We start from the raw sequence: 22,333 nt of genomic DNA, 5'->3' as shown, positions 1-22,333 counted from the left end.
GACCATTGATTATAGAACCCTGTATTTCTTCTTTTTTCCTTTGTTGGTGAACTTAATACATCTATTTTTTTTTTTACTAATTGCCGATCTAGATTTTAAGTTAAATAAGAAAATAATGAGTTAATATTACGTCTCCTGATTAATGATTAGATTGAATTTATTTTACCTAATATTTATTCTCTTCATCTAAATTAACATTAATTTTTAGAATGATTTTTTTAAAAACGGGATAGGGGCGATTCGAACATTGGTTATCAGGGTAATACACATCATCTTTATCGCTTCAACTAGTTGCTCGGGTGTAATTTTTAGAATGATTGGATGTGATATTGTGATGTAACAATGCTTTGACATTCTTACATTATTTTGAATGGTTGTTCAATTTTTTTTCTCCATACATATGCATTCCACATGTTTGTGAAATTATTGTAATTTGTACATATGCGTCATGATTCACGAGGTTTGATCATCATAGGCATGGTCTGCATGCACGTTTATTTCATGACCAATTAATGAATTAATGGGGATGAATACCCATGTATATTAGTGTCACCAATTTTTGTCCAATGGATATATATATATATATATGTGTGTGTGTGTGTAGCTTTGCACTATATATTATGACTCGGCGATGCCCGTGACAATAATATCAAAAGAATTGACATTTAAATGCATAAATTAATTTCACCATCTCTTCTATCTCTCTAAATAGTTCAACAAATTAAATAATTGTCATATGAATTTCGCCAACTCGTGAGACATGCAAACTTCATGAAATCCTTGGACCACCTTGCGACCAAAACCAATAGAGAAATTCAATGAATTATCGGTGTGTGTCACAACAATAAGCTATATTCGGATTGAATTGAGTTGCTTGATGCACTGATTGATAGTTCAATGCATATAGCACTGAACCTAACCTCAATCCGATATATATTGATATTGTGTCTCCATCCACGTCGTGTTTTTATTATGTTATTTATGGATTTATATGAATATGTTGTCGCTTTTTTATTATGTTAAATATGTTGCCGTAGATCACATTTGTTGTAGTGATTGAGTTGAATTAATGAACCTAGTCTCAGGGCATAATTATAGTTTATGTTCAAATTTTTGGTATGATGTAGAGAAGGGTCAATCCAAATAAATGTTTACCAACACTTTTAAATTTTGTGTTTGTACTTTATGAAACAAATTTATAGTTTAAAAAGTAAATTTAGTACGCCCGAGCCATTAATTGAAATGATGTGTATTACCCGAGTGACCAGGGTTTAAATCCTCTTACTCCATTAAAAAAAAAGTAAATTTAGTTCAAATTTAATTAAATCGTGTGGGTGGAGTACACTTGTACTTATCAACCACTAAACAATAATAGCAATGGTGATTAATGAAGACATATATTAACCATCATATGAAAATTACAAAAATAATACAAAGTCAAAAGGGAGAAGAGAAAAAAAAAAATCAATGACGGAACCAACAAAGGAGTCGGGAGGGAATATCATGCAAAAATGAGAAGAATATTCAATGAAAAAGAGACGAATATTATTTGATGAGAAGGGTAAACCAGGGTAAGGCCATAAAGAAAATCTCAATTTTAGTGATTGATTAATATACAAGATGTAACAGAGAATATTCCTTACAACCTTTTTTTTCAATATTTGTGTGCCTTATTTGTCTCACTATAAATATCAATTCATGTATATATATATATATATACACACACAGAAATATAATAAGCAAGCCCTTCAATGAGTTTCTAATCAAGTAAAAATATTCAAAAGTATGGTCAGTAATATTTAATTACCTATAATCAAGTAGAAATCTTGATTATTCAAATTTGTTGCATATGTAGATCGTGTAATGCTACATACCCCCAAAATACGACTCATATTTTACCCCCATATATATGTGACAAGTGAAATAACCATTGATTTATAAACGCACATGTATGACCCACCTAACACCTGACATCTAACACTTCACATTAATTGGGGGTAAAATGAGTGTCGTATTTTGTGCGTCTCAACTCTCAAGCATTATTCATGTACATTATACTGATTCCATTGTTCCATACATGTTAGAACATTAAATTGTCCCACGTTGCTTAGAGTCAGAGTACCAAGTGATGTGGTTTATAGGATGGGCTCAATACCTCAAATTGAGGTGCCTTTTAAATGACAAATTTAGGAAAATTGATAAATTATAGCCCCGAGAAACGAGGGAGATAAAATCATCCAATAACATATCGCAAGGGTCTCGTTATGATACCATGTTAAATTTGTTTTACAGTGGATATCATACACTCTCCCTAAAAGGACCTATTAGAGAGAAGGGAGAGTACCACATAAATGCACATACAAATTCACCCAAACTAGACGATATGAGACATTTATTTGTCTATCCGGACCTCCCCTGCAACCCTCTCATATGATGATCTGGCTTCGCCACTGAGTTAAGGATCAATTCTTATAAAAAAGAGGTCGTTTTTCGGTCTTATTATTGCAAGAGTTTGTGAGGGCAATAACTTGGCCTCCTAACAGTCCAGACCTCTCTCAAAACTTCATCTTCTGCTTCTCTGGAGAATTCATATTTGTACATTATTGTTTGTTTTTTTTTCTTGTGATTCTATTGTTTTGTAAATAATCAAACACTTGAATTACATCAGTTACCCAAAATGAGCAAATAAAAAATTATGTAGATCTATAATTATGTCTTTTTAATTCAACTTTGAATGATTCATCAACTCTAATTAGTTGGAATTGATCAATTTTGGTTCATGATGAAACTAGAGACTAAATACAAGCACAAATACTCAAATAGTGGACTTCCCAAACAGATTCTCCCTTGATCCTCCCCCCACTACCATTACATATGCCAAATTAACAGTCTATGAACCGAAATTAGCGTTGTTGGAGGGGAGAGGCAAAACCAATGCCCAAACAGGTGATAAAACAAAAGTCCTCGGCAGACAATTACACCTGCCACGTGTCGTCCATTCAACGGTTCACCCTCTCACCCCACCAATTTTGTCTGTACCCTCTGTTTCCTCTTGTTATTAGCCACTCCACATCCACATGCACCCACCTAGAGAGAGAAACGCAGAGAAAGACACAGAGAGAGATTTCCCGAGACAAGTCTTTTAGCAACAAGGAGAGGCCAGGATTGCTCACAAATCTACCCATATCCTATCTTCAAAATTTCTTTCTCCATAACATCTCTCCTGAGCTCTGTTTTTTTGCTTCTCTTTCTCTTTCTTTCACACTGTTCATGCCCTGCCTACATTGAATTCACCGATTTTGTTGTAAATTAATGAACTTTTTGTATCTGAGATTAATGGGTATTTGAAGTTTTGTCCATTAAAGTCCTTTTTTTTCCTTTCCTTCTGGGTATCTTCTCTTCTGTTGTTACTTGTTAAGAAATGGCACCAAGGTCTGCTAGAGGGAAGTCTAATAAGGGGAAGGGAGAGAAGAAGAAGAAAGAAGAGAAAGGTTTGGTTTTTCTCTCACTTCTGCATATTAAGAATCTCATCTTTTGATTCCAAAATCTAATAGATTCTTTATTTTTGTTTGTTCTGGCTTTGGTTATGAATGATTTCTGCTGTTCTGCAGTTGTTCCTAGTGCCATAGACATCACTGTCATAACTCCATATGAATCACAAGTTGTTCTTAAGGTAATTATATTGAGTCAAATCAAAAATTAATTAATTGATTGATTATTTAGTTGGCTAACCATTGTGGAAAATCTAATGCAGGGCATCTCTACTGATAAGATACTTGATGTGAGGAGGCTATTGGCAGTGCATGTTGAAACATGCCACCTTACCCACTACTCTTTGTCTCATGAGGTAATTTGAGTGTCTTGAATTTGATAATTTTCAACTAAAATGATTAATTATTGATTAAAGAACGTTTAATTTTTGTATCAGGTGAAAGGGCAGAGACTGAGTGAGAGAGTAGAAATTGTGAGTCTAAAACCATGTTTTCTCAAAATAGTTGAAGGTTGGTAGCCTCCTTACCAAAAACTCAGCATTCTCCACCGACATGGGCATCTCATTTTGTCACTATTCCCATATTCCCATCTTTAGGTTTATTTGTGGCAAAAATACACATTTTGTCCTTGAATTATACCATAGGTTTCAATTTCGTTCCTAAATTTTTTTTGTCTTTCCTTGAACCATCCAAAAGTTTATTGTCGCCCGGAATAACCTAAGGGACAAACGGGAAACTTTTGGATAGTTCAAGAATAATTTTAAGACAAAAAAAACTTTAGAGACGAAATTGAAACCTAAGGTATAATTCAGGGACGAAATGCATATTTTTACCATTTATTTGCTGCATTTTTCTATTTATTTATGATTAGAGAGGTATATATTCAATTCAATTTTTAATTATATACCGCATAAGAACAACACTTGGACAGAGGCATTAATTTTTAAAATTACCCAAAATGAGAATAAACCTATTTTCAGGTTATACATTACTCTATTTGTACTTTTCCTTTCTTATAAACAACCGCTTATACTTGAACCAAACAAGTGTTATAGTCAAGGCAGATAGAAAAAACAAAAACCTTCAGAAAATACAGGACATCTGAAGTCTGGACTAGACATGCATGCATTGATAATCGGACGTGGTATCACTCCAATAAGTGACTCGGATGTGTATTTATGTTTGTTTGTTTGCATATGTATTTTTTTAAACGGGTAGGGGATTCAAATTCTTATTACTAAGGTGATACATATAATCCTTATCACTCTAATAAATAGCTTATGTGATTTTTGTTTGCTTGTATATGTATTTTTTTTTAAATAGGGGAGGGGCATTCCAACCCTTATCATTAGGGTGATACATATAATTCTTATCATTTCAATTAATGTCTCGGGTGTATTTGTATGTGTACTCGTTAATATATTTTAAAGATATTATTTTGAACTTGCTATCAACATGTATATTTCTTTGGTCACATAAAAAAAAGTATATTTCTTTATAATAATAAAAAATTAACATTTATATCTATGTGAATTATTTACAAATGTGCCACTGGCCCCACAGAGGACTACGCTGAGGAATCCCAGGCGGTGGATCACGTGCGGAGACTCCTAGACATCGTAGCCTGCACCACCAGGTTCGCCAAGTCCCGACGCTCGCCATCAGTCCCACCAGATACCTCCAAATCGAAGAAGAACAGCATTAGGGCCCACCACAACAATGCACGTGGCGCATCGTCTCCACCGTCAGATGGAAGTGGAGCCCAGACGTCGACACCGTCGGAGTCCTCCTCGATTTCGGCAGCGATATCGGAGAGCATGGACATGACGGCGATTCATCCACCACCGAAACTCTCCGAGTTCTACGACTTCTTCTCCTTTTCTCACCTTTCTCCTCCTGTGCTGTGTAAGTTTCGTTTTCCATTTAGGCTCTTTTTTTTTCTCTGCCTTTCAATAATTGGAACTTGATTCTGGATGGTTGTTTGATTTCCCAGGAAGTGTGTGTAATTGTAAATGTAAGGATTGTGTACAGGAAGAAATTACCAGAAGGAATTGAGTTATAAAATTCTCTGAGGCTAGAAGACTAGAGTCTTAATTTGCTTTGCATTTCTTACAAGGGGAATACTTCCCTGTTTACTGATTATTCTTTTTCCTCTTGATCATATTTGGTGCTGTAGATATGAGGAGATGTGATCGCAATGCGGAAGAATGGCGTGACGGTGACTATTTTGAGATTCAGGTCTAATTATTTTTAGCTTTTTCTTTGCACACAATGCTAGCATTACATATTGCTCTTTGAAAGTGAAGGCACGCATCTGCATTCACTTATGTGATGGGGATTTTAATTATCTGGGCGGACTAAACATCATGGACAGTTGAAAGCTCTCTGTTACTATTGCCTTGCAAGTTTTCCTCCCAAGTAATCTTTGGGATAATAAAAAATGGATATTTCTTAAATTAGTTTTCTATTCCTAAATATCATTAAATCGTAAATTCTTGATTATGGTATGTAAATTTGGACCTGCAAAAGTCTCTTCTGTTTGTTTTTGGTACCAACGACCCTGAAATATTGCTCTCTAACCTTCCAAGTTTTTGGACCAAAACTTACCCAGGTTCAGTTCTTCAATTTTCTTTCCACCGTGATTGAAGTTGTGGAATTCATCAAACACCTTTATGGTAACTTTGGCAGTAATTGTGGCGTTAGATAATAATTAAAGTTTAGTTTTATGAAGCAGTAATATAAGAAAGCTTGGTTTTATTTTCAGCATGTTTAGTGACTGTATGTGTTGTAATGTGTGATTGTGTTACACGTGCTTTAGGGTTGCAAAGGTAATAGCATCCATCAACTTGAATCTGCCTGGTTCCTTTGCAAAAAATCACCAAATTCACATAGCAAATTAAATGTTAATTAGAATAATGTATTCTTCCCTTTCTCTGCATTCGAATATAATTGGCGGAAAGATTCCACCCTTATTTGAGGTTTTTTTTTTTTAACACAAAATGGATGCACATTGTGAGTTTCATTGCTATTTTATTAATGTTGAGGTTTGTTTTTCATCCAAAAGAATATTGCAGTATAGTGATGCAAGTGTTAATGCATCCCTCATATCTCTTGTATCTGATTGCATACGGGACGAATCCCCTTTGAAATCTGCACTTTCTATTTTTAATTTTTTTTGCTCGTTTCAATACAATTATGTCCATTGAAGCTGAAATTGTAAGTAATCCATACAGATTAAGATCTGCAATGGGAAGCTAATACAAGTAGTTGCATCAGTAAAAGGGTTCTATACTGTTGGAAAGCAGTCTTTCCAAAGCCATTCCCTGGTAGATCTTCTTCAAAATTTGAGCCGAGCTTTTGCCAATGTGAGTTTTCATTTCAAATTCAGTTCACTTTTAGTCCATGCCCATGGCCTCTTTTGGTTGCATGTTTCTTAGAAAACTGTAAAGGGGATTGTTGAACCAAATGACCATAATACTTTTAGATCTTAGTTTGCTTTAATATTTACTTTGCAGTTGATATATGTGGTTTTTTGGCTAATGCAGGCATATGAGTCCCTTATGAAAGCTTTCATAGAACATAATAAGGTAGCATTTCTTTTGTTTATATCATACAAGATTTTAATGGGGTCACTTGAACCCGAAAGAATTTTGAGTTTCTATTTGTTTTGTTGGCTTTCCAGTTTGGAAATCTTCCATATGGATTTCGTGCAAATACATGGCTTGTTCCTCCATCTGTTGCCGAGAATCCATCATACTTCCCATTCCTTCCTGCTGAAGACGAGAATTGGGGTGGCAGTGGTGGAGGACAGGGGAAAAATGGTGAGCATGATCTTCGACAATGGGCCACAGATTTTGCAGCTTTGGCTAGCCTTCCTAGTAAAACTGAGGAGGAAAGGGTGATTCGAGACCGTAAAGCCTTTTTGCTTCATACCCAATTTGTCGATGTTTCAATTTTCAAAGCTGTTGGAGCTATTCGTAGTCTCATTGATTCCAAAGACACAAAACATAATCATCCAGGCTCAATTTTGCTCAAGGATCGCATAGGTGACTTGTCCATTACAGTAAAACGCGATACGACTGATGCTAGCTTCAAGCTTGAGGTAAAAGCCCACAGCAATCCATTGTCTGGTATCTCAGCCAAGGAAGTTGCTCAAAGGAATTTGCTTAAAGGCTTAACTGCAAATGAGAGTGTAGTTGTTCATGTAAGTGCTCTTCTGCTTTTCCCATTTACCCGTGGAGATACTCTTGCCTACATATAAAACAGTAAAACAAACATGCAAGCACATGGTAAGGTCAAAGACTCAAAGGTCATCAAATCGATTAAAGAACAAAGTTCTGAAGAGAGATGTCTCAATATTTGGCATGTGCTTGATGTGCACAATGTCTTCATTCTTCTTTTTCTTTTTGTCCTCACAGTTCGTCAGTCTAATTCATATATGACCCCTTTTTCAAATAAGATCTGAAGGTGTGACATCTTCTCTTCTTCAGTTCATATCTCTCTCTGTTCCTCTCCTCCATGTAGTGCCTTCATTCTTTACCTTGACGGATGGTTGGGTGGAGCCTATTAACCTTTTCCTTGCACAATAAAACATTCTATAATGGCTGAATTTCAAGATTACTTTTTATGGTTGAACTTGAACTTACAAGCATTTCAAAATGTTAGATATCTCACCCTGTTTAACTTTTGCCAGGATACATCCTCGATTGGCATTGTCGTCGTAAGACATTGTGGATACACGGCAACTGTGAAAGTTGTTGGTGACGTGAAGAAGGGGATATCTGGTGCTCCAGACATTGAAATTGAAGATCAAACAGATGGAGGAGCTAATGCTCTTAATGTTAACAGGTCTGAGCTGTAAGCCAATCCTCTCACTGTTATAACGTTTGAACTATCTACTGTTGCATGCATGTAGCACTAACATGCTAGGGAGTTACTATGGGCAAGGGTCAAAAGTAGGATGTGGAATATTATGCCAACAGTTCCCTCTGATGACTCCCTCAGTTGTAACAATTGCACTAAATTTCTGGTTATAGAGGGTTATTTCCGTTTGGAATAGTCAATAGTTGGATCTTTGGTTGGACCAAGAGCATCACTCCTTCCTTCCACATGTAGTTGAATGTAGCTCGTGACCTCGTGAACTGGAAGGGAGATCTTATCTGAAATTCTTTTCATATCAATTTGGGTTCTTCTATTTGACTTACAAATCAAGCAAGCTAGATATATCTTCCGCTATTAGTTTGACTTAAACTCCTAAAGACACAGTTCTTCTTCCTCTGAGTACATGCAAAGTTTCTGCACCATTGTTCTTCTAGTTTATGCCAGTAGACTTGCCAACAATAAGTAATGTCTGCTAGAGAAGTGACTGAAAGGCTATCATATGTATGCAATCCTTTTGAGATATATTTTTCAGGACCCATATGGATTCATATATGTTGTTTAAAATTATCTAAATCAGCGTTACCTTGTAACTTTGTGGAATTGGTCAATCTTTTTGAATAATTATTTTCAAGAGGGTATTTTTTTTTCTTTTTTCCTCTTATTTTTTAAATGTGCTATTTCCTTGCCTTTTGTCATCCACAACTGACTCATGAGGTACAAAAATTATGGCAGCTTAAGGGTTCTGCTTCACAAGTATTCCATCACCGAATCATCTGGAGTTCAGGAACCTCTGTGCAACTTAGATGATTTAGAAGCTTCTAGATGCCTTGTTCGAAGAGTTCTAAAAGATAGTTTGACAAAGTTGGATGAGAAGCCTCTTGCTTCTGTAAGGCCCATTAGGTGGGAACTTGGTTCTTGTTGGGTGCAACATTTACAAAAGCAGGAACCTCCTACGGACAACAATTCTAGAGGATGTCAGGATGATTCTGTGGCTGAGCATGCTGTCAAAGGCCTTGGAAATCAATTTAAATATTTGAAGAAAAGGGATAAGATAGTGAACGAAACACCCAACAAGGAAGAGGCTGATTCTGAAGGATGCCACCTGAATGCTCGACTTGATACAGGAGATCGCAGCAATGGTGGGTCTACAGGTGAAGGTGATGCTGAATTGAAGAAACTGCTTTCTGAGGAATCCTTTTTGCGTTTAAAAGAATCTGGTACCGGTCTTCATGAAAAGGTATCTGGCACACTCTAATCAATATATTGCTTAATTCTCTTCTGAATTGGAGTTGAACGTACGCTTCTGTCCTTGTGTAATGTGTTTCCTAGGTGCATGTTACTGTCTTCATTTTTTCAACGGTGCTTAGTTTCTGTTAGTGCTTATTTTTGTTTTGAAATTAATGTTTTTCAACTTTTTGTAGTTTTTAGAAACTAACTCCTTCACTTTACTTCGTGCAACAGTCGGTAGATGAGCTTACCCAAATGGCACACATATATTACGATGATATTGCATTGGCCAAGCTGGTAATACTGTTTTTGTGCATAAATTTTAAGTTCAATATGTATTACTCTGGCTGTTTGCACAGTTTAAGAAACTGATTTTAATACTTTATTAGGTGACAGATTTTGGGTCACTTGAACTTTCTCCAGTTGATGGCCGCACACTGACAGATTTCATGCATTTAAGGGGACTACAAATGCGCTCATTGGGTCGTGTGGTGAGAAAACAATCTCTTTCTCTCTCTATCTGTCTTGCATGTTTGTTAATTTAAGCTGATTGTCTATCACCAAATGGCCCTTATGTAAGTTATTAATGTGCCTTCTGAAACCAGTACTGGCTTCCAATCTCTTGAGTCATTCTGGAATGCACATCTCTGCCCATGATAACTCGAACTTTCTGAAGCTTAGTTGGATATTCAGTGTTTTTGTTCTAATTTCGTTATGTCAACCAGGTTGAACTTGCAGATAAACTTCCTCACATACAATCACTTTGCATTCATGAGATGGTTACTCGAGCTTTTAAGCATGCTGTGAAGGCAGTGGTGGCATCTGTTGAAAATGTAAGAGACCTACCGGCTGCCATTGCTGCATCTCTGAATTTCTTACTTGGGTACTGTGGAGCGGAAGATAAGGACAAAGGCTCAAATGATGACCATCTCACATTGCGGTGGCTACAAAAATCCCTTGCCAGAAGATTTGGTTGGGAACTTAAAGATGAGTTTCAGCACTTGAGGAAATTTACAATTCTCAGAGGACTTTGCCATAAGGTATGATTTTTTCTGACTACTGCTGCTGCCTGCCATACATGTTCAAACCGTAATTCGTACTTGTAATTCTTTTCCAGGTTGGCTTGGAGTTGGTTCCGAAAGATTATGATATGGAATGCCCTAACCCTTTCACAAAATATGATGTCATCAGCATTGTTCCTGTGTGTAAGGTGGGAGTCCATATCTGACTGCGTCTGTTTGTTTCCCACTTGAAATCTAGTGATTAACTTGTCTATTGCTAAATCAATGAGCAATCAGTCAGTAGCTTCAGAGTAACTTGGCCATGTTCATTATTCTTTGCAGCATGTAGTTTGCTCTTCAGCCGATGGACGAACTCTTTTGGAGTCATCCAAGGTTGCTCTTGATAAGGGAAAGCTAGAGGATGCTGTTAACTATGGAACAAAGGTGCCAACTCTTTTGATATGCAGTTCAAAATTTACATGAATTCCTTTGTTCAATATAATCTCATTTAAATTCATATCATTCATCATTTTGTTTTGAAGGCATTGACTAAGATGATATCTGTCTGTGGCCCCTACCATCGAACTACTGCGAGTGCCTACAGTCTTCTGGCTGTAGTACTTTATCACACTGGAGATTTTAATCAGGTGCCACATTCTCCCTTGACATATCTTAACTGAAGTGTCATTGACATTTTGTGTAAGCAAAGGATACAAAGTGTCCATGGATACATCTACAACACACACGTATAGAAAAAACAATAGCTATACACTCACGTAAAGACACTCCCTTATTTACCAACATATACATTTATAATTGGTAGTTTTGTATTTGGTCTTTTGGCGTCTCTATGTCGATTTTGCAGTGCTTTATAAAGGAAGCTGTTTGTTTATTTACTCATTTTTTCTCTCTTAAAAGGCTACTATATATCAGCAAAAGGCGTTGGATATTAATGAGAGGGAACTTGGGCTTGACCATCCAGATACAATGAAAAGCTATGGGGATCTTTCCGTTTTTTATTATCGCCTTCAACACATTGAATTGGCTCTGAAGTAAGTGCGAGATGATCAATTTGTGGGGTTGTACGTGATTCCTAAAACATATTACTCTGTTTTCCTACCTTGATTTGCTTAGCCATAATTGTATCTTGAAAACTGAAATTTTCGTGGTATTCGTTTTTTTCTTTTGAACTTGTTCCTTCATCAAAAGGTTATGTGTAATCATATTCTTAGATTTGATTTCTGGTTAAAGTAAGTTATTTATTACCCTTAATGGAAATGTTCCTAAAGCATTTTATGGCATGTTCTTATATGATTTTCTTTGTATATCATTTGCTTTCTGTTGTCCAGTTTTGATCAAATTATGTTTATTTGGCAGATATGTAACCCGTGCTTTATTCCTACTACACTTTACTTGTGGGCTTTCTCATCCAAACACTGCTGCGACATATATTAATGTTGCTATGATGGAAGAGGGCATGGGAAATGTTCATGTTGCTCTCAGATACCTGCATGAAGCTCTCAAATGCAACCAAAGATTATTAGGAGCAGATCATATACAGGTCTCTCTCTCTCTCTCTCTCTCTCTCTCTCTCTCTGTGTTTCTGTGTGTGCACGCGCACAATATCTTCAAGGTTTTTTTTTGTATGACAGACAGCTGCTAGTTACCATGCCATAGCCATAGCTCTTTCGTTAATGGAAGCATATTCCCTAAGTGTTCAACATGAGCAAACAACCCTTCAGATACTTAAAGCAAAACTTGGACCAGAGGATCTTCGTACTCAGGTGACTTGGATGATTGCACAATTCTTATTGGTCTCACTATATGGCTTTTTTAGCTGGCTGGGCTTCTGTATTGCCCAATAGAGAAGGATTTTATTGAGATATACAATATACTGACCCCAAGGCATTTTTCCTGTCCCAACAAAACTGTTAATATGCTCGGGAGGATACAATAGACTGACCCCAAGGCATTTTTTTTTGTCCCAACAAAACTATTAATATATGTTTGGGATTGACTTTTGAAGGATGTATATTCTCATGTAGGATGCTGCTGCATGGCTCGAGTACTTTGTATCAAAATCCCTAGAGCAGCAGGAAGCAGCACGGAATGGAACTCCAAAGCAAGATGCATCTATCGCAAGCAAAGGTCATCTTAGGTATTATTGATACAATATTCCCAAATTACTGGCATTTAAATGGCGTGATAGCCATAGGGTGCCAAAAGTTGTGACCTCTCTTTTGCAGTGTATCAGATCTCCTTGATTTCATAAGTCCTGATCAAGATTCTAAAGGGGCTGATGCACAGAAGAAACAACGACGTGTGAAGGTATTAGCCATTGCTCTTGCCTTTCATCATAACATAAAAACATTTCCCCTTTTACGCTGAATCCTTTTATGCTCAACTTCAAATTCAAATTTGTTGCGTTTGTCACTATGGCCTTTTGAATTACCTTCAATTTTGTGCCATCATCAGCAAGACAGTAGGAATATCAGAACTCAGAAGTACCTTTTGTATGGAAACTTCCTTTTGCACCCATCCCATTCTTCCTCAAAATATAATGATACGAACATTTTAGCATTTCAGTATTATTTTCCATGAAGTAAAATATGTAGATAATTAACGATGCAACTTCCTATCAACTTGAGTTGTTTTGGGTTTCACTTGTCCAGTGACCGGTATCTTGCAGCAGTGGAGAATTTTTTTTTTTAGAACTTGAGTGTCATAGGTTCAAGCCCTGAGAAACAGCCTTTTCATAATGAGATGGCTATTATTTACCCTCCTCGCACTTCGAGGTGATGAGAGTTCTTCACATCGAGTTGACCTTTTTAGAATTGTTGACCTAGTGAAATTGAAGTATAGAAGTGAGTTTAAAACTCAGTGCTTCTATTATTGTTTCCCAATATGAGCTGAACTTCATCAGGATTTTGAAAATTGAAAGTCGTGATCCTGAGTTAATATGGCATAGAACTAGAGATTGTTAGACATGTTATTTGAGCAAAAATTGACTTAATATCAGAACTGAACTTGCTGGACGTCTTTCGGTAACAAACGCCTGTATTCTTAGCTCATATTTGGAGCTACACTACCTGATTTCACATGCAAATCCTGCTGACACTGCTAGCAGTTCATGAGAACTTGTCCAATGTGTGGGATATTTGACCACCGCAATTTTTTCATTCTCATATCTCAACTCAGGAGTGTGATCTAGATGTAGCTGGTATTAACCGTGGATAATGCTTCCAGTTTCGTTGTCTGGTCTCTTTGGCCCTTTACTCCAACAGAATAATCTTACCTTATCTTCATTTGGCCAACGTCTAACTTAAAGACCTCCAATTTGCTAAAATTGCATTTGTCTCAATTTCCAGGTACTGCAGAGCAGTGATAATGGTTGTCCGCCACATTATGACGTAAATACAGAAGATTTTATGCTCCTTGATGGCTTGGAAAACACTGCAGTCATGGAGAATGGTAGCGTGGAAGAAGCAAACGTGAGCATGGCTCATCCTGAATCAGAAGATATTCAGCATACCATTGGATACAGGTTGAGTGTTACAAGTGAAGTAACTGAAGTAACAAATTCAGATGAAGGGTGGCAAGAAGCCAATCCAAAAGGACGGTTAGGGAACACTTCTGGGCGTAAGACAGGAAGGAAGCAATCAGTGCTTACAAAACTAAATGTAAAACGATCTGAGCATTCGAAATTTAGAGACAGCAGCTATAGACAGGAAATTAGTTCGCCAGCACAGAAAGCCAATTCAAGGACTCTAACCACTGAGCTCATGCCACCTAAGCCGTCAAAGAATTGTGAATTAAGTGCTCTAGTGGATGCATCTAAACTGCTGTCCAAAAATGCTCCTCTGTCTAATGTTTCCTCTGTTTCAGCAAATCTCACTCCTTTGGCTTCAAAATCTCTATCTTACAAAGAAGTTGCTGTGGCACCACCAGGTACAGTTTTGAAGCCATCATTGGAGACAGAAGAATATTCAAATAAGGAGAAAACTGAAGCACAGTTGTCTGGCATTCCCCCTGAGTCATCTAACGAGGTAGAGTGCAACGATATTCGTAATGTTGATAGTGTACTATATGATAGTGAAACCGAAGGGACTCATGAAGGTGAAACTCAGTCAGAAAAAACCAAGCCAGAACCAGAGGACAGTCCCTCTTCCACCATTCAGGAGAAGCCCTTAGAAACTAATGGATGTAAGCTTTCTGCCGCAGCTGAACCATTCAATCCAGGCTCACTTTCAATGGTTCAGCCTCTAAACCCAGCTGCTGTCACAAGTATTTATGACGTAAGAGTTGGTCAAGGCATGCTTGTGGAGCCCAGTGCACCATCAGTTGCTGCTAGAGTTCCTTGTGGTCCAAGATCGCCCCTGTATTATAGAACTAGTCATTCATACCGCATGCAACAAGGTTACCAAAAGTATCGAACTCCCATATCTGAGAGAATTCTTCCGGGGCCGCCTCCTCAAATCATGAACCCTCATGCACCTGAGTTTGTACCTAAGAGAACTTGGCAGAGCAGTCTTGAAAATGGAGATTCAAATGTTTCGACTGAGCTGAACTCAGTGATTCAACGGAGCAAGGCAGAAGAGGAGAAACTTGATGAGAAACCTAATAAAGAAGCCAAAGGTGGTCTGAGAAAGTGCAGCTCTGAGGCTGAGAAATCAGAACTTGCCAGGCAGATACTGCTTAGCTTCATCGTAAAATCGGTCCATCAAAAGGTGGATCCTGCAAGTGGATCTTCTACCAGGGACAAGGAGATTGGAAGTTCTGAAAATTCTTCTGATGCCATTGCAAATGACAGCGCAATTATAAAAATTCTTTACAGAAACGAGGAGGGAAAAACAAACTTGGTCTCTCAGTCCAGTGATTGCGAGCAACCAAAGACCTCAGATGTAAATAAGACGAAACATGGGGATGGTGAAGGATTTACAGTTGTTGCAAAGCGAAGAAGAAAAAGACAGCAGTTCACAAATGGCGTGAATGAGTTGTACAATCAGCAATCAGTATGTGCTTCTGTTCGTTGAAGAGAGAGAGTTTGGAGAACCTAGTGAAAGGAAGGCGTTGCATACCAGGTTTTTTGTGTATTAAGAGAAATTTTATTCGTAATCAGTGTTTAATTTTAGTAATCTGCAATCCCTTTTGGGATGTTCTAATAATTGTAAACAAACATAGCAATTTTTTCTTTTCAGAGTTATAGTCAGCTTAATAAAATTCTTAATTACATGTCAAACAATTACTTCCTTGCCATTATCGTTTATCTTGTTCTTTTTTACATGTTTTTTTTGGTGACGTGAACCCACTCAGTTGTCCGGTAGACTCCGCAACTCTCATGGATCAATTGAGACTTGGGTCGAGGTCCAGTGTGGGAAGATGATGTAGGTGACATTTGCATTATTGCACACATTGGGCAATTGTCTACCGGACAATTGCCCAATAAATCTTGGATCACATGAAGACCCCGCAACTCCCATTGATCAGTTGAGACCCAGTGCGGGAACGTCGGGAAGATAACCAGGGTGACATTTGTACACACTGAATTGAGAAAAACCCATCTTGCAATTTGCGATAAATGTAAATGGGGGTTGTGCTTATTCTGGTTCTTCGTCAACTCTTTTTTTTTTTTTTTTTTCTTTTTTTGTCTTCACTGGGATTTTCATTCAATATCTACTGTGACTAGGAGTTACCCTTAAATATGGCCATACAATTTTGGAGACAAATGTCCAGCTATATACACACACACACATCACACATGAATTATAGAAAACAATAATGAAGTCTCCTTCTCCAACAAACGAAGAGTTGGTGAATGAGTATTTTGTACAATAAAGCTCATGGCAAGCCCCTTCCACGGACTTGTGCAGTGAAGGAGTGTGATTTGTATAGTGAAACTGAAGAGCCATGGGAGATATGGAATAACAATGGTGGACGCGAATTGGAAGGAAACAATAATGACAACAATGGTGTGCTCTACTTGTTTACCAAGTTTTTTTTGATAAGCAGAGCATATATAACCACAACGAAGAAAAATACAACAGGGCATCAGAGGGATGGCCTGGCAGAGTACAAAAGAGGAGAGCAGCAATTCAATACAAACCATCAAAGTATAATCAAAAACAATGAAACTACATATCCTCAAATCCCAAACCAGACAACATGATCTGAACTCCTCCCTACACCACCTTTAGCTAATAAATCTGCAACTTGTTTACCAAGTTGAAGAAAAAATCTATTAATGGGTCGAGATTCTCACGAAGGGTTGGGACTAGTGGTGGTCGATGAGAAGGCGAAGACTTGGCCAAAAAGATCTTTAAAGCTGACAATATTTGTGCTGGGTTTAGGAGGAGATTTCGGTATGAGAATCCCAATTCGGACCAACAAGGTCGATGGATCATGCACCAATTCAATCTCGCTGACCATGGACAAGTAAGAATATTTATCCTTGCTGCTTTGTTGATTTAGTTTGGGCTTGTCCAACCATGTATTTGGCAATATGTTGTCTATGTTTTGCTGCAATTCGTTGTTTATTACCACCTTTTCTTCGCTCACTATTTACGGGTAGATTTTGGATTTAAACCTTAACTTTCGTAATTTAAATTATATTTGTTGCAACTTGCAATTACACAAAGTATTCTTTCAGGGTTGTTTTGGGATTAAATCGTTAAATACGGGCCTTTATGTGTATTTGTATAGCCCCAAGTGAGTAGTCAATAGTGTTGGACCTCGTTTGTTATGTATGTGTTGGATGTGTTTGTTTTGCCCAGATGAGGGTCTTGTGTGAGTAGCCTTAGTGTTGAATCTCGTTTGTTGAGCACGTATTACCGTCAGATTGTTCAGCCAGCCAACACATGAGGACAATGTTGGATAGTAAGTAATCTTAACACAATCAATGAAGTTTTACTTGCTCTCTACTTCCATGAATCTTCTTGTACAACCATCTCTAACTTACCTTGTTTATCGAATGCAGCCTAATCAGTACGTCCTCTGTACCCTCAAGAAGAATACTAGAGCAAGAAACAAAGAGATATCCGAACACATCGAATCCCGGCCTCTCAATAACCAAAATGATCATGAGCAGACTCCGCCGACTCATCCAGTTATAGTATCAATGCTTTCCTCGACACAACATTCTTTGGAGCACATTGATAGAGCAAATTAGGAGTTCGCTCATGAGTCGTTGCAAAAACAGGTGAAGGGCCGCACTGCAGCAGCGGGCTTTTTTATGGGCTTAGATAGGATGGGCTTTGTGGGCGGATTCTGGACAAATCCTCTTAGGATTTTTTTTTTGTTGACTTCGATTAATCCTAATAAAATGTGTAAAAACTAAAAACCAAGTATGTGACAAAATAACCGACATCCTCTATTGCAACAGCCGGCCCAAATCTGGTGTTTTTTATGGGCTTAGAGATAATAAAGGCTTATGGGCTGATTCCAGACAAATTCCTAGGCCCAATTCAAAAAATAGGTCCGTTTAATGTATTTTATGAATCCAGTCAGGCCGGAGGGACGTTTAAATTTTATACATTTATGTTCCGTTTGCGGCTCCATATAAAATAGTATAATATTCATATCAATATATAATTTAATCTTTGTATAAGTTGATGTATAATTTCACGATATCCGGTGTTTGGAAAGACTATGATATTAGGCTTGTATAGTATAAAATTTGTGATAATATATCTAAACTACCCCTAATTAAAGTGAGAGTGAGGGTCTTTTTTGTCATTTGATATGTTATTTCTTATACTAAGCGCTCTGTATAAAATAAAATTGAGTTTGAGGTCTTTAACATTATACAACCGGCATCGTATAAGAACCACGTTTATATAAAGTTATATTATTCTAAGTATTTTAAAAATCATTCAAATACCCGATAATTTTATACTATGGGGAGTCTCATCATCTTCTTCTTCAAACGGAGCCTTATTAATTATGATTGTGTTTTCTGGCGATGGTCGTGAGACAGATTTGAATTTCGAAAAAAGAAGTTGTTACTGCGGTAATATTAAATTTAGGAGCAGACATACATGCTTGTGTATTAAACGAATTCTTCTTTTAATTATGATTTAGCTTCTATGTAGCAAATGAACTGACATCAAATTTACTACAGCCTTGAATGCAAAAGCTATGATAAAACACTATGCGTCGGTTTGATAAATCATATTGAAAGTAACATATATGTTAACAAAAATCAATTGATTTGATAAAAGAAACTGGCAAGCATGGATCGATTTGATAAAACATATTAAAAATAGCATATATGCTAATAAAGATTAATTGATTTGACAAAAAAAATATCTAGTATCACATCAAAAGAATAAAATCAATGGAAATTAAGAAATTTGAAAAGCCTATAATGGGTATGGGTCTTAACATAATAATATAAAGGTCTGAAAATATATGCAACCAGGAAAAAAAAATTATGTGGCCAGACGTTTGCATGATGTTACCACCAAAAAAATGTGAATAAAAGTCAATAGGGCAACTATTTTCTTGGATGGAGACCACCTTATTTAATGTTTTTTTACTTTCTTCACTCACCAAATCATATAGTAAAGCTTACACACAGTAAAAAAATTCTAAAAAAAAATCAGAATTGCTAGATTTGCTGCTGCAGGCAGAATTGCATTAATGATGTCGTAAATTGTGACAGCAACCTATTAATTTCCTCGGACGAATCCTAGCCGTTTGTTTGTCAGACAAAAGGCTTCCGCTGGCAGCAGGTTTTCTCTGTTTCCTCTGATAGTCATTAAATCTAACGGCAGGTAGCTTTTATGGTCGCTGCAATCAAATCTAGTTGCGAAGATAAAAACACATTATTACCTCGAAAAAAAAAATGTAATTTTTCAACGATGAAATCATGGTTTTCTTTTGGTAATTGAAATTCAAATTCTACATAATGGTAAAATAATAAATTAACCACTTGAGATAGCTTGATTAATTATTTCTTCGGTCTTAGAGTGTAAAAAAATCTTGTTTGAGATAAGAAATTCTGTTTAAGCGTGCCTAACTCAACTTAAATTTGAATTTAATGGACTGTTCAAAAAGCACGCATGCAGTTGTTCTTAGTTACCAAAAACACTAAAGAAGTAAATTGCGTAATTATCCAAAGATTACCATAGAATATCCAAAAATAAACAAATAAAAAAGGGTTGCAATGCATTTCATTCTCATGAACAATTAGTTGATAGATATAAAATAAATCAACAATTAGAATTAATTAAACAGTGAAAGACACACACAAGGAACAACAACTTCAGTCAGCGCATGAAGATCATGACTAATTCAACAAATATAACACTAAACATTCAATTAAACCTAACATTAAGACACTAAAATCAAAATCCACTCAAGAAGGTGAAGAACTACAATCATAATCATCATCACCATTGTCTCTTGGAGAATGCAGAGGAAACAGAGTCAACAACTCAGGCTCTCGACTTCTCGGCGTGCTCAAAGGACTCGGATGCAAATAAAACCCCCTCTCCGCAACCACTCTCTGCTGCTCCTCCTCCTCATCAATAGTGTTCGGCGACCTTGGACTCACCCGCGCCCCGATGAAATCCAGGGTCGAAACAGGGGAAACCAAGAACGACCCACGTTGTTGTTTGTAGAAACCCGAGTTGGGTTGCTGCCTGGTAGTTTCGTTGTTGTTGTAGTAGTAGGACGTCTTGTTTAGCTGGATTTCGAGGTTCTTGGCGCTCTGTCTCCGCTCGTTGAGCTTGAATGCGGATCTCTTGGGAGCCAAATCGCGGGTGGGGTGGGTGAGAGGGAGCTTTTGGGTTGATGGGTCTTCTGGTGCTCCAGTTAGTTTCTGGACTATGGTCCGGAAATTTGATGGGTCTGCCTGGACAAAAGTGGTATTGTGGGAGGAATCGTAGTTAGAAGATGAAGCCATGAATGAGAGAAGGAAAATTTGCGAGAAAAGCTGAGTCGCTTTTGGAGAGAGAGAGAGAGTTGGGGATGTTTATAAAGTGTGTATTGGTTTGCGCCTCTGTATGAATTATTCTATCAGGAGAGTTTTTACTTTTTAGTACTTTTTAATAATGAATTTTTTTTTGGTTTCTTTCAATATTTAAAGGGTTTATGACATTTTGTGTAGAAAAGAAGCAGCTTTTTTGGTGACAATTTAATTGGTTATCTCTTCGGATTTAGGACGTATGATCCCTAAGGTTGAGAGTTCGAACCAATTAATTGAAATATTTTATTGTGAAATCCTGATTCTGTAGGCTTGTCTCACTTTCGGGTCTCCATCCGCATGGGATTCGACACAATCTTACCTATCATCATCATGGTACAAACTATTCTATCGACACAAGATTTATGCCTACACAATTGTCCGAAAGACATGATTGATTGGATAGTTATTCGATTATTATAAAGAAATTGCAAATAAGAAGGTGTATTGTGTGCTGTGAGTTTGATTATTCGACAGGATTAGGTTACGCGGTTAGCAATGTTTTGAGTACACGTTTTGGGATGATGTGGTCAGTTGTTATTTGAGATTCCTGATCAAATTGTCAATGAGAATTGGCCTGTGCCTCCGACTTTAGGGTCAAGACTAATTGATCAACTATGCTCTCTTTTTCTTGTTGAAATTTCAGGTGTGAATTAGTCCAATGTTTTGAGTTTAATCAAATTACATATACGTCATGAACCAATAAGTTTTGCTTAAGCAACAAAATATCATCTACCCACACCATATTCTTCAATTGATGTTGATTTAATCTTCTGAATGTGTAATTTTTTTTAAAAAAAAAATTATGTGACCGTACCCTAAATGGGTTCGATACTAAAATTCAAGAAAAGTTCAATATTAAATTCAAATGAATTGTTTAGATTTTAGAACACCGAATCAAATTAAATACTCTCAAAACATCTTGATCTGCACAAAAACATAGATCCGTGAGTGTTTAATATAGACGAGGACTCTTGCAACAGAAGTCATTGAAAAAAACTGTGGGAATCACACATTGATAAAACATGTTAAAATTGTGAAAAAATTACAATGACTTCTGTTGCATGGCCTTAACCCGTGTTTAATGTGAATATAACCATCTTAATAAATTAGTAATGCAATAATTAGTGAACTCCAAAACTAGATAAGACCACTTTTAAAAGTCAAAATGCGCCACTAAATGGGGGGATGATTGACTTTTGTAAAGAAATAGATAATGGTAGTGATAATTGTTGAATTTCAAAAACAGTGGTATTTGTGGGCTGGCATTGAATGATGAGTCACGCGGAGTCAGCGGGGGCATTGAAACAAGAAACGAAAAAGAAAGGAGAAGACTTGGCAGCTCTGCCTCTGACGGGTCAGATTCACACAGGATATGAAAATACTAAAATACGTACAGGGCAGCCCATTGTCTTTCATCTATGTACATTTAGTTTGCGTTGAGAGAGATTTGTACAGTTTTTGTTCAGGTCCTTTTTGGCACAGTCTCCCTTGCTTTTGCTTACTCTTTTGTTTTCTTCGCTGGTATGGTGGCTTTGGTATTAGGGATGGCAAAACTCTCTTCGATCAAGATGATTAAATTTATTCGATTCGGATTAAATTAAGTTTAAACATAAGTTATACGTCCAAAAGTTGAATCTAAACACAAAATTTGTATTCGGTTTAAAACCGAATTCGGATCCGAACACATAAATCTTGTTATGTTTACTTGTCCGAACCCTAGCATGGATTATGTTATTGTTTGGTTTACTTGTCTTAATTTAAACCAA

General features: G+C 36.9%; 2 protein-coding genes across 2 annotated transcripts; one reads left to right on the top strand and one right to left on the bottom strand.

The window, feature by feature from the left end:
- Positions 1 to 3,421: 3,421 nt before the first annotated feature.
- LOC120010860 (protein TSS) lies at positions 3,422 to 15,865 on the top strand. Its single transcript, XM_038861755.1, has 23 exons — positions 3,422 to 3,491; positions 3,612 to 3,673; positions 3,755 to 3,847; positions 3,929 to 4,001; positions 5,055 to 5,396; positions 5,668 to 5,729; positions 6,725 to 6,856; positions 7,037 to 7,078; positions 7,174 to 7,695; positions 8,185 to 8,339; positions 9,105 to 9,609; positions 9,834 to 9,896; positions 9,989 to 10,090; positions 10,325 to 10,639; positions 10,717 to 10,809; positions 10,943 to 11,044; positions 11,143 to 11,247; positions 11,519 to 11,652; positions 11,978 to 12,161; positions 12,253 to 12,384; positions 12,646 to 12,758; positions 12,847 to 12,928; positions 13,969 to 15,865. Exons 1-23 carry the CDS (start codon positions 3,422 to 3,424, stop codon positions 15,631 to 15,633), a joined length of 5,148 nt encoding a protein of 1,715 aa, XP_038717683.1. The 3' UTR covers positions 15,634 to 15,865.
- Positions 15,866 to 19,742: 3,877 nt separating this feature from the next.
- Positions 19,743 to 20,596, bottom strand: LOC120011146 (VQ motif-containing protein 11). The gene has a single exon (XM_038862210.1). It carries the CDS (start codon positions 20,502 to 20,504, stop codon positions 19,956 to 19,958), a length of 549 nt encoding a protein of 182 aa, XP_038718138.1. The 5' UTR covers positions 20,505 to 20,596; the 3' UTR covers positions 19,743 to 19,955.
- Positions 20,597 to 22,333: the final 1,737 nt, after the last annotated feature.

This window comes from Tripterygium wilfordii, chromosome 12 (genome assembly GCF_013401445.1).
Source record: "Tripterygium wilfordii isolate XIE 37 chromosome 12, ASM1340144v1, whole genome shotgun sequence".
Taxonomy (NCBI): Eukaryota; Viridiplantae; Streptophyta; class Magnoliopsida; order Celastrales; family Celastraceae; genus Tripterygium; species Tripterygium wilfordii.
The sequence above is the reverse complement of the archived record's forward strand: the minus strand, read 5'-3'. Positions and strand labels throughout refer to the sequence as shown.

Coding starts and splice junctions, on each gene's coding strand:
- LOC120010860 (XM_038861755.1), top strand. CDS start 3,422: ATGGCACCAAGGTCTGCTAGAGGGAAGTCTAATAAGGGGAAGGGAGAG. Junction 7,696..8,184: donor ATGAGAGTGTAGTTGTTCAT/GTAAGTGCTCTT, acceptor AACTTTTGCCAG/GATACATCCTCGATTGGCAT. Junction 11,045..11,142: donor CTGTTAACTATGGAACAAAG/GTGCCAACTCTT, acceptor TTTGTTTTGAAG/GCATTGACTAAGATGATATC.
- LOC120011146 (XM_038862210.1), bottom strand. CDS start 20,504: ATGGCTTCATCTTCTAACTACGATTCCTCCCACAATACCACTTTTGTC.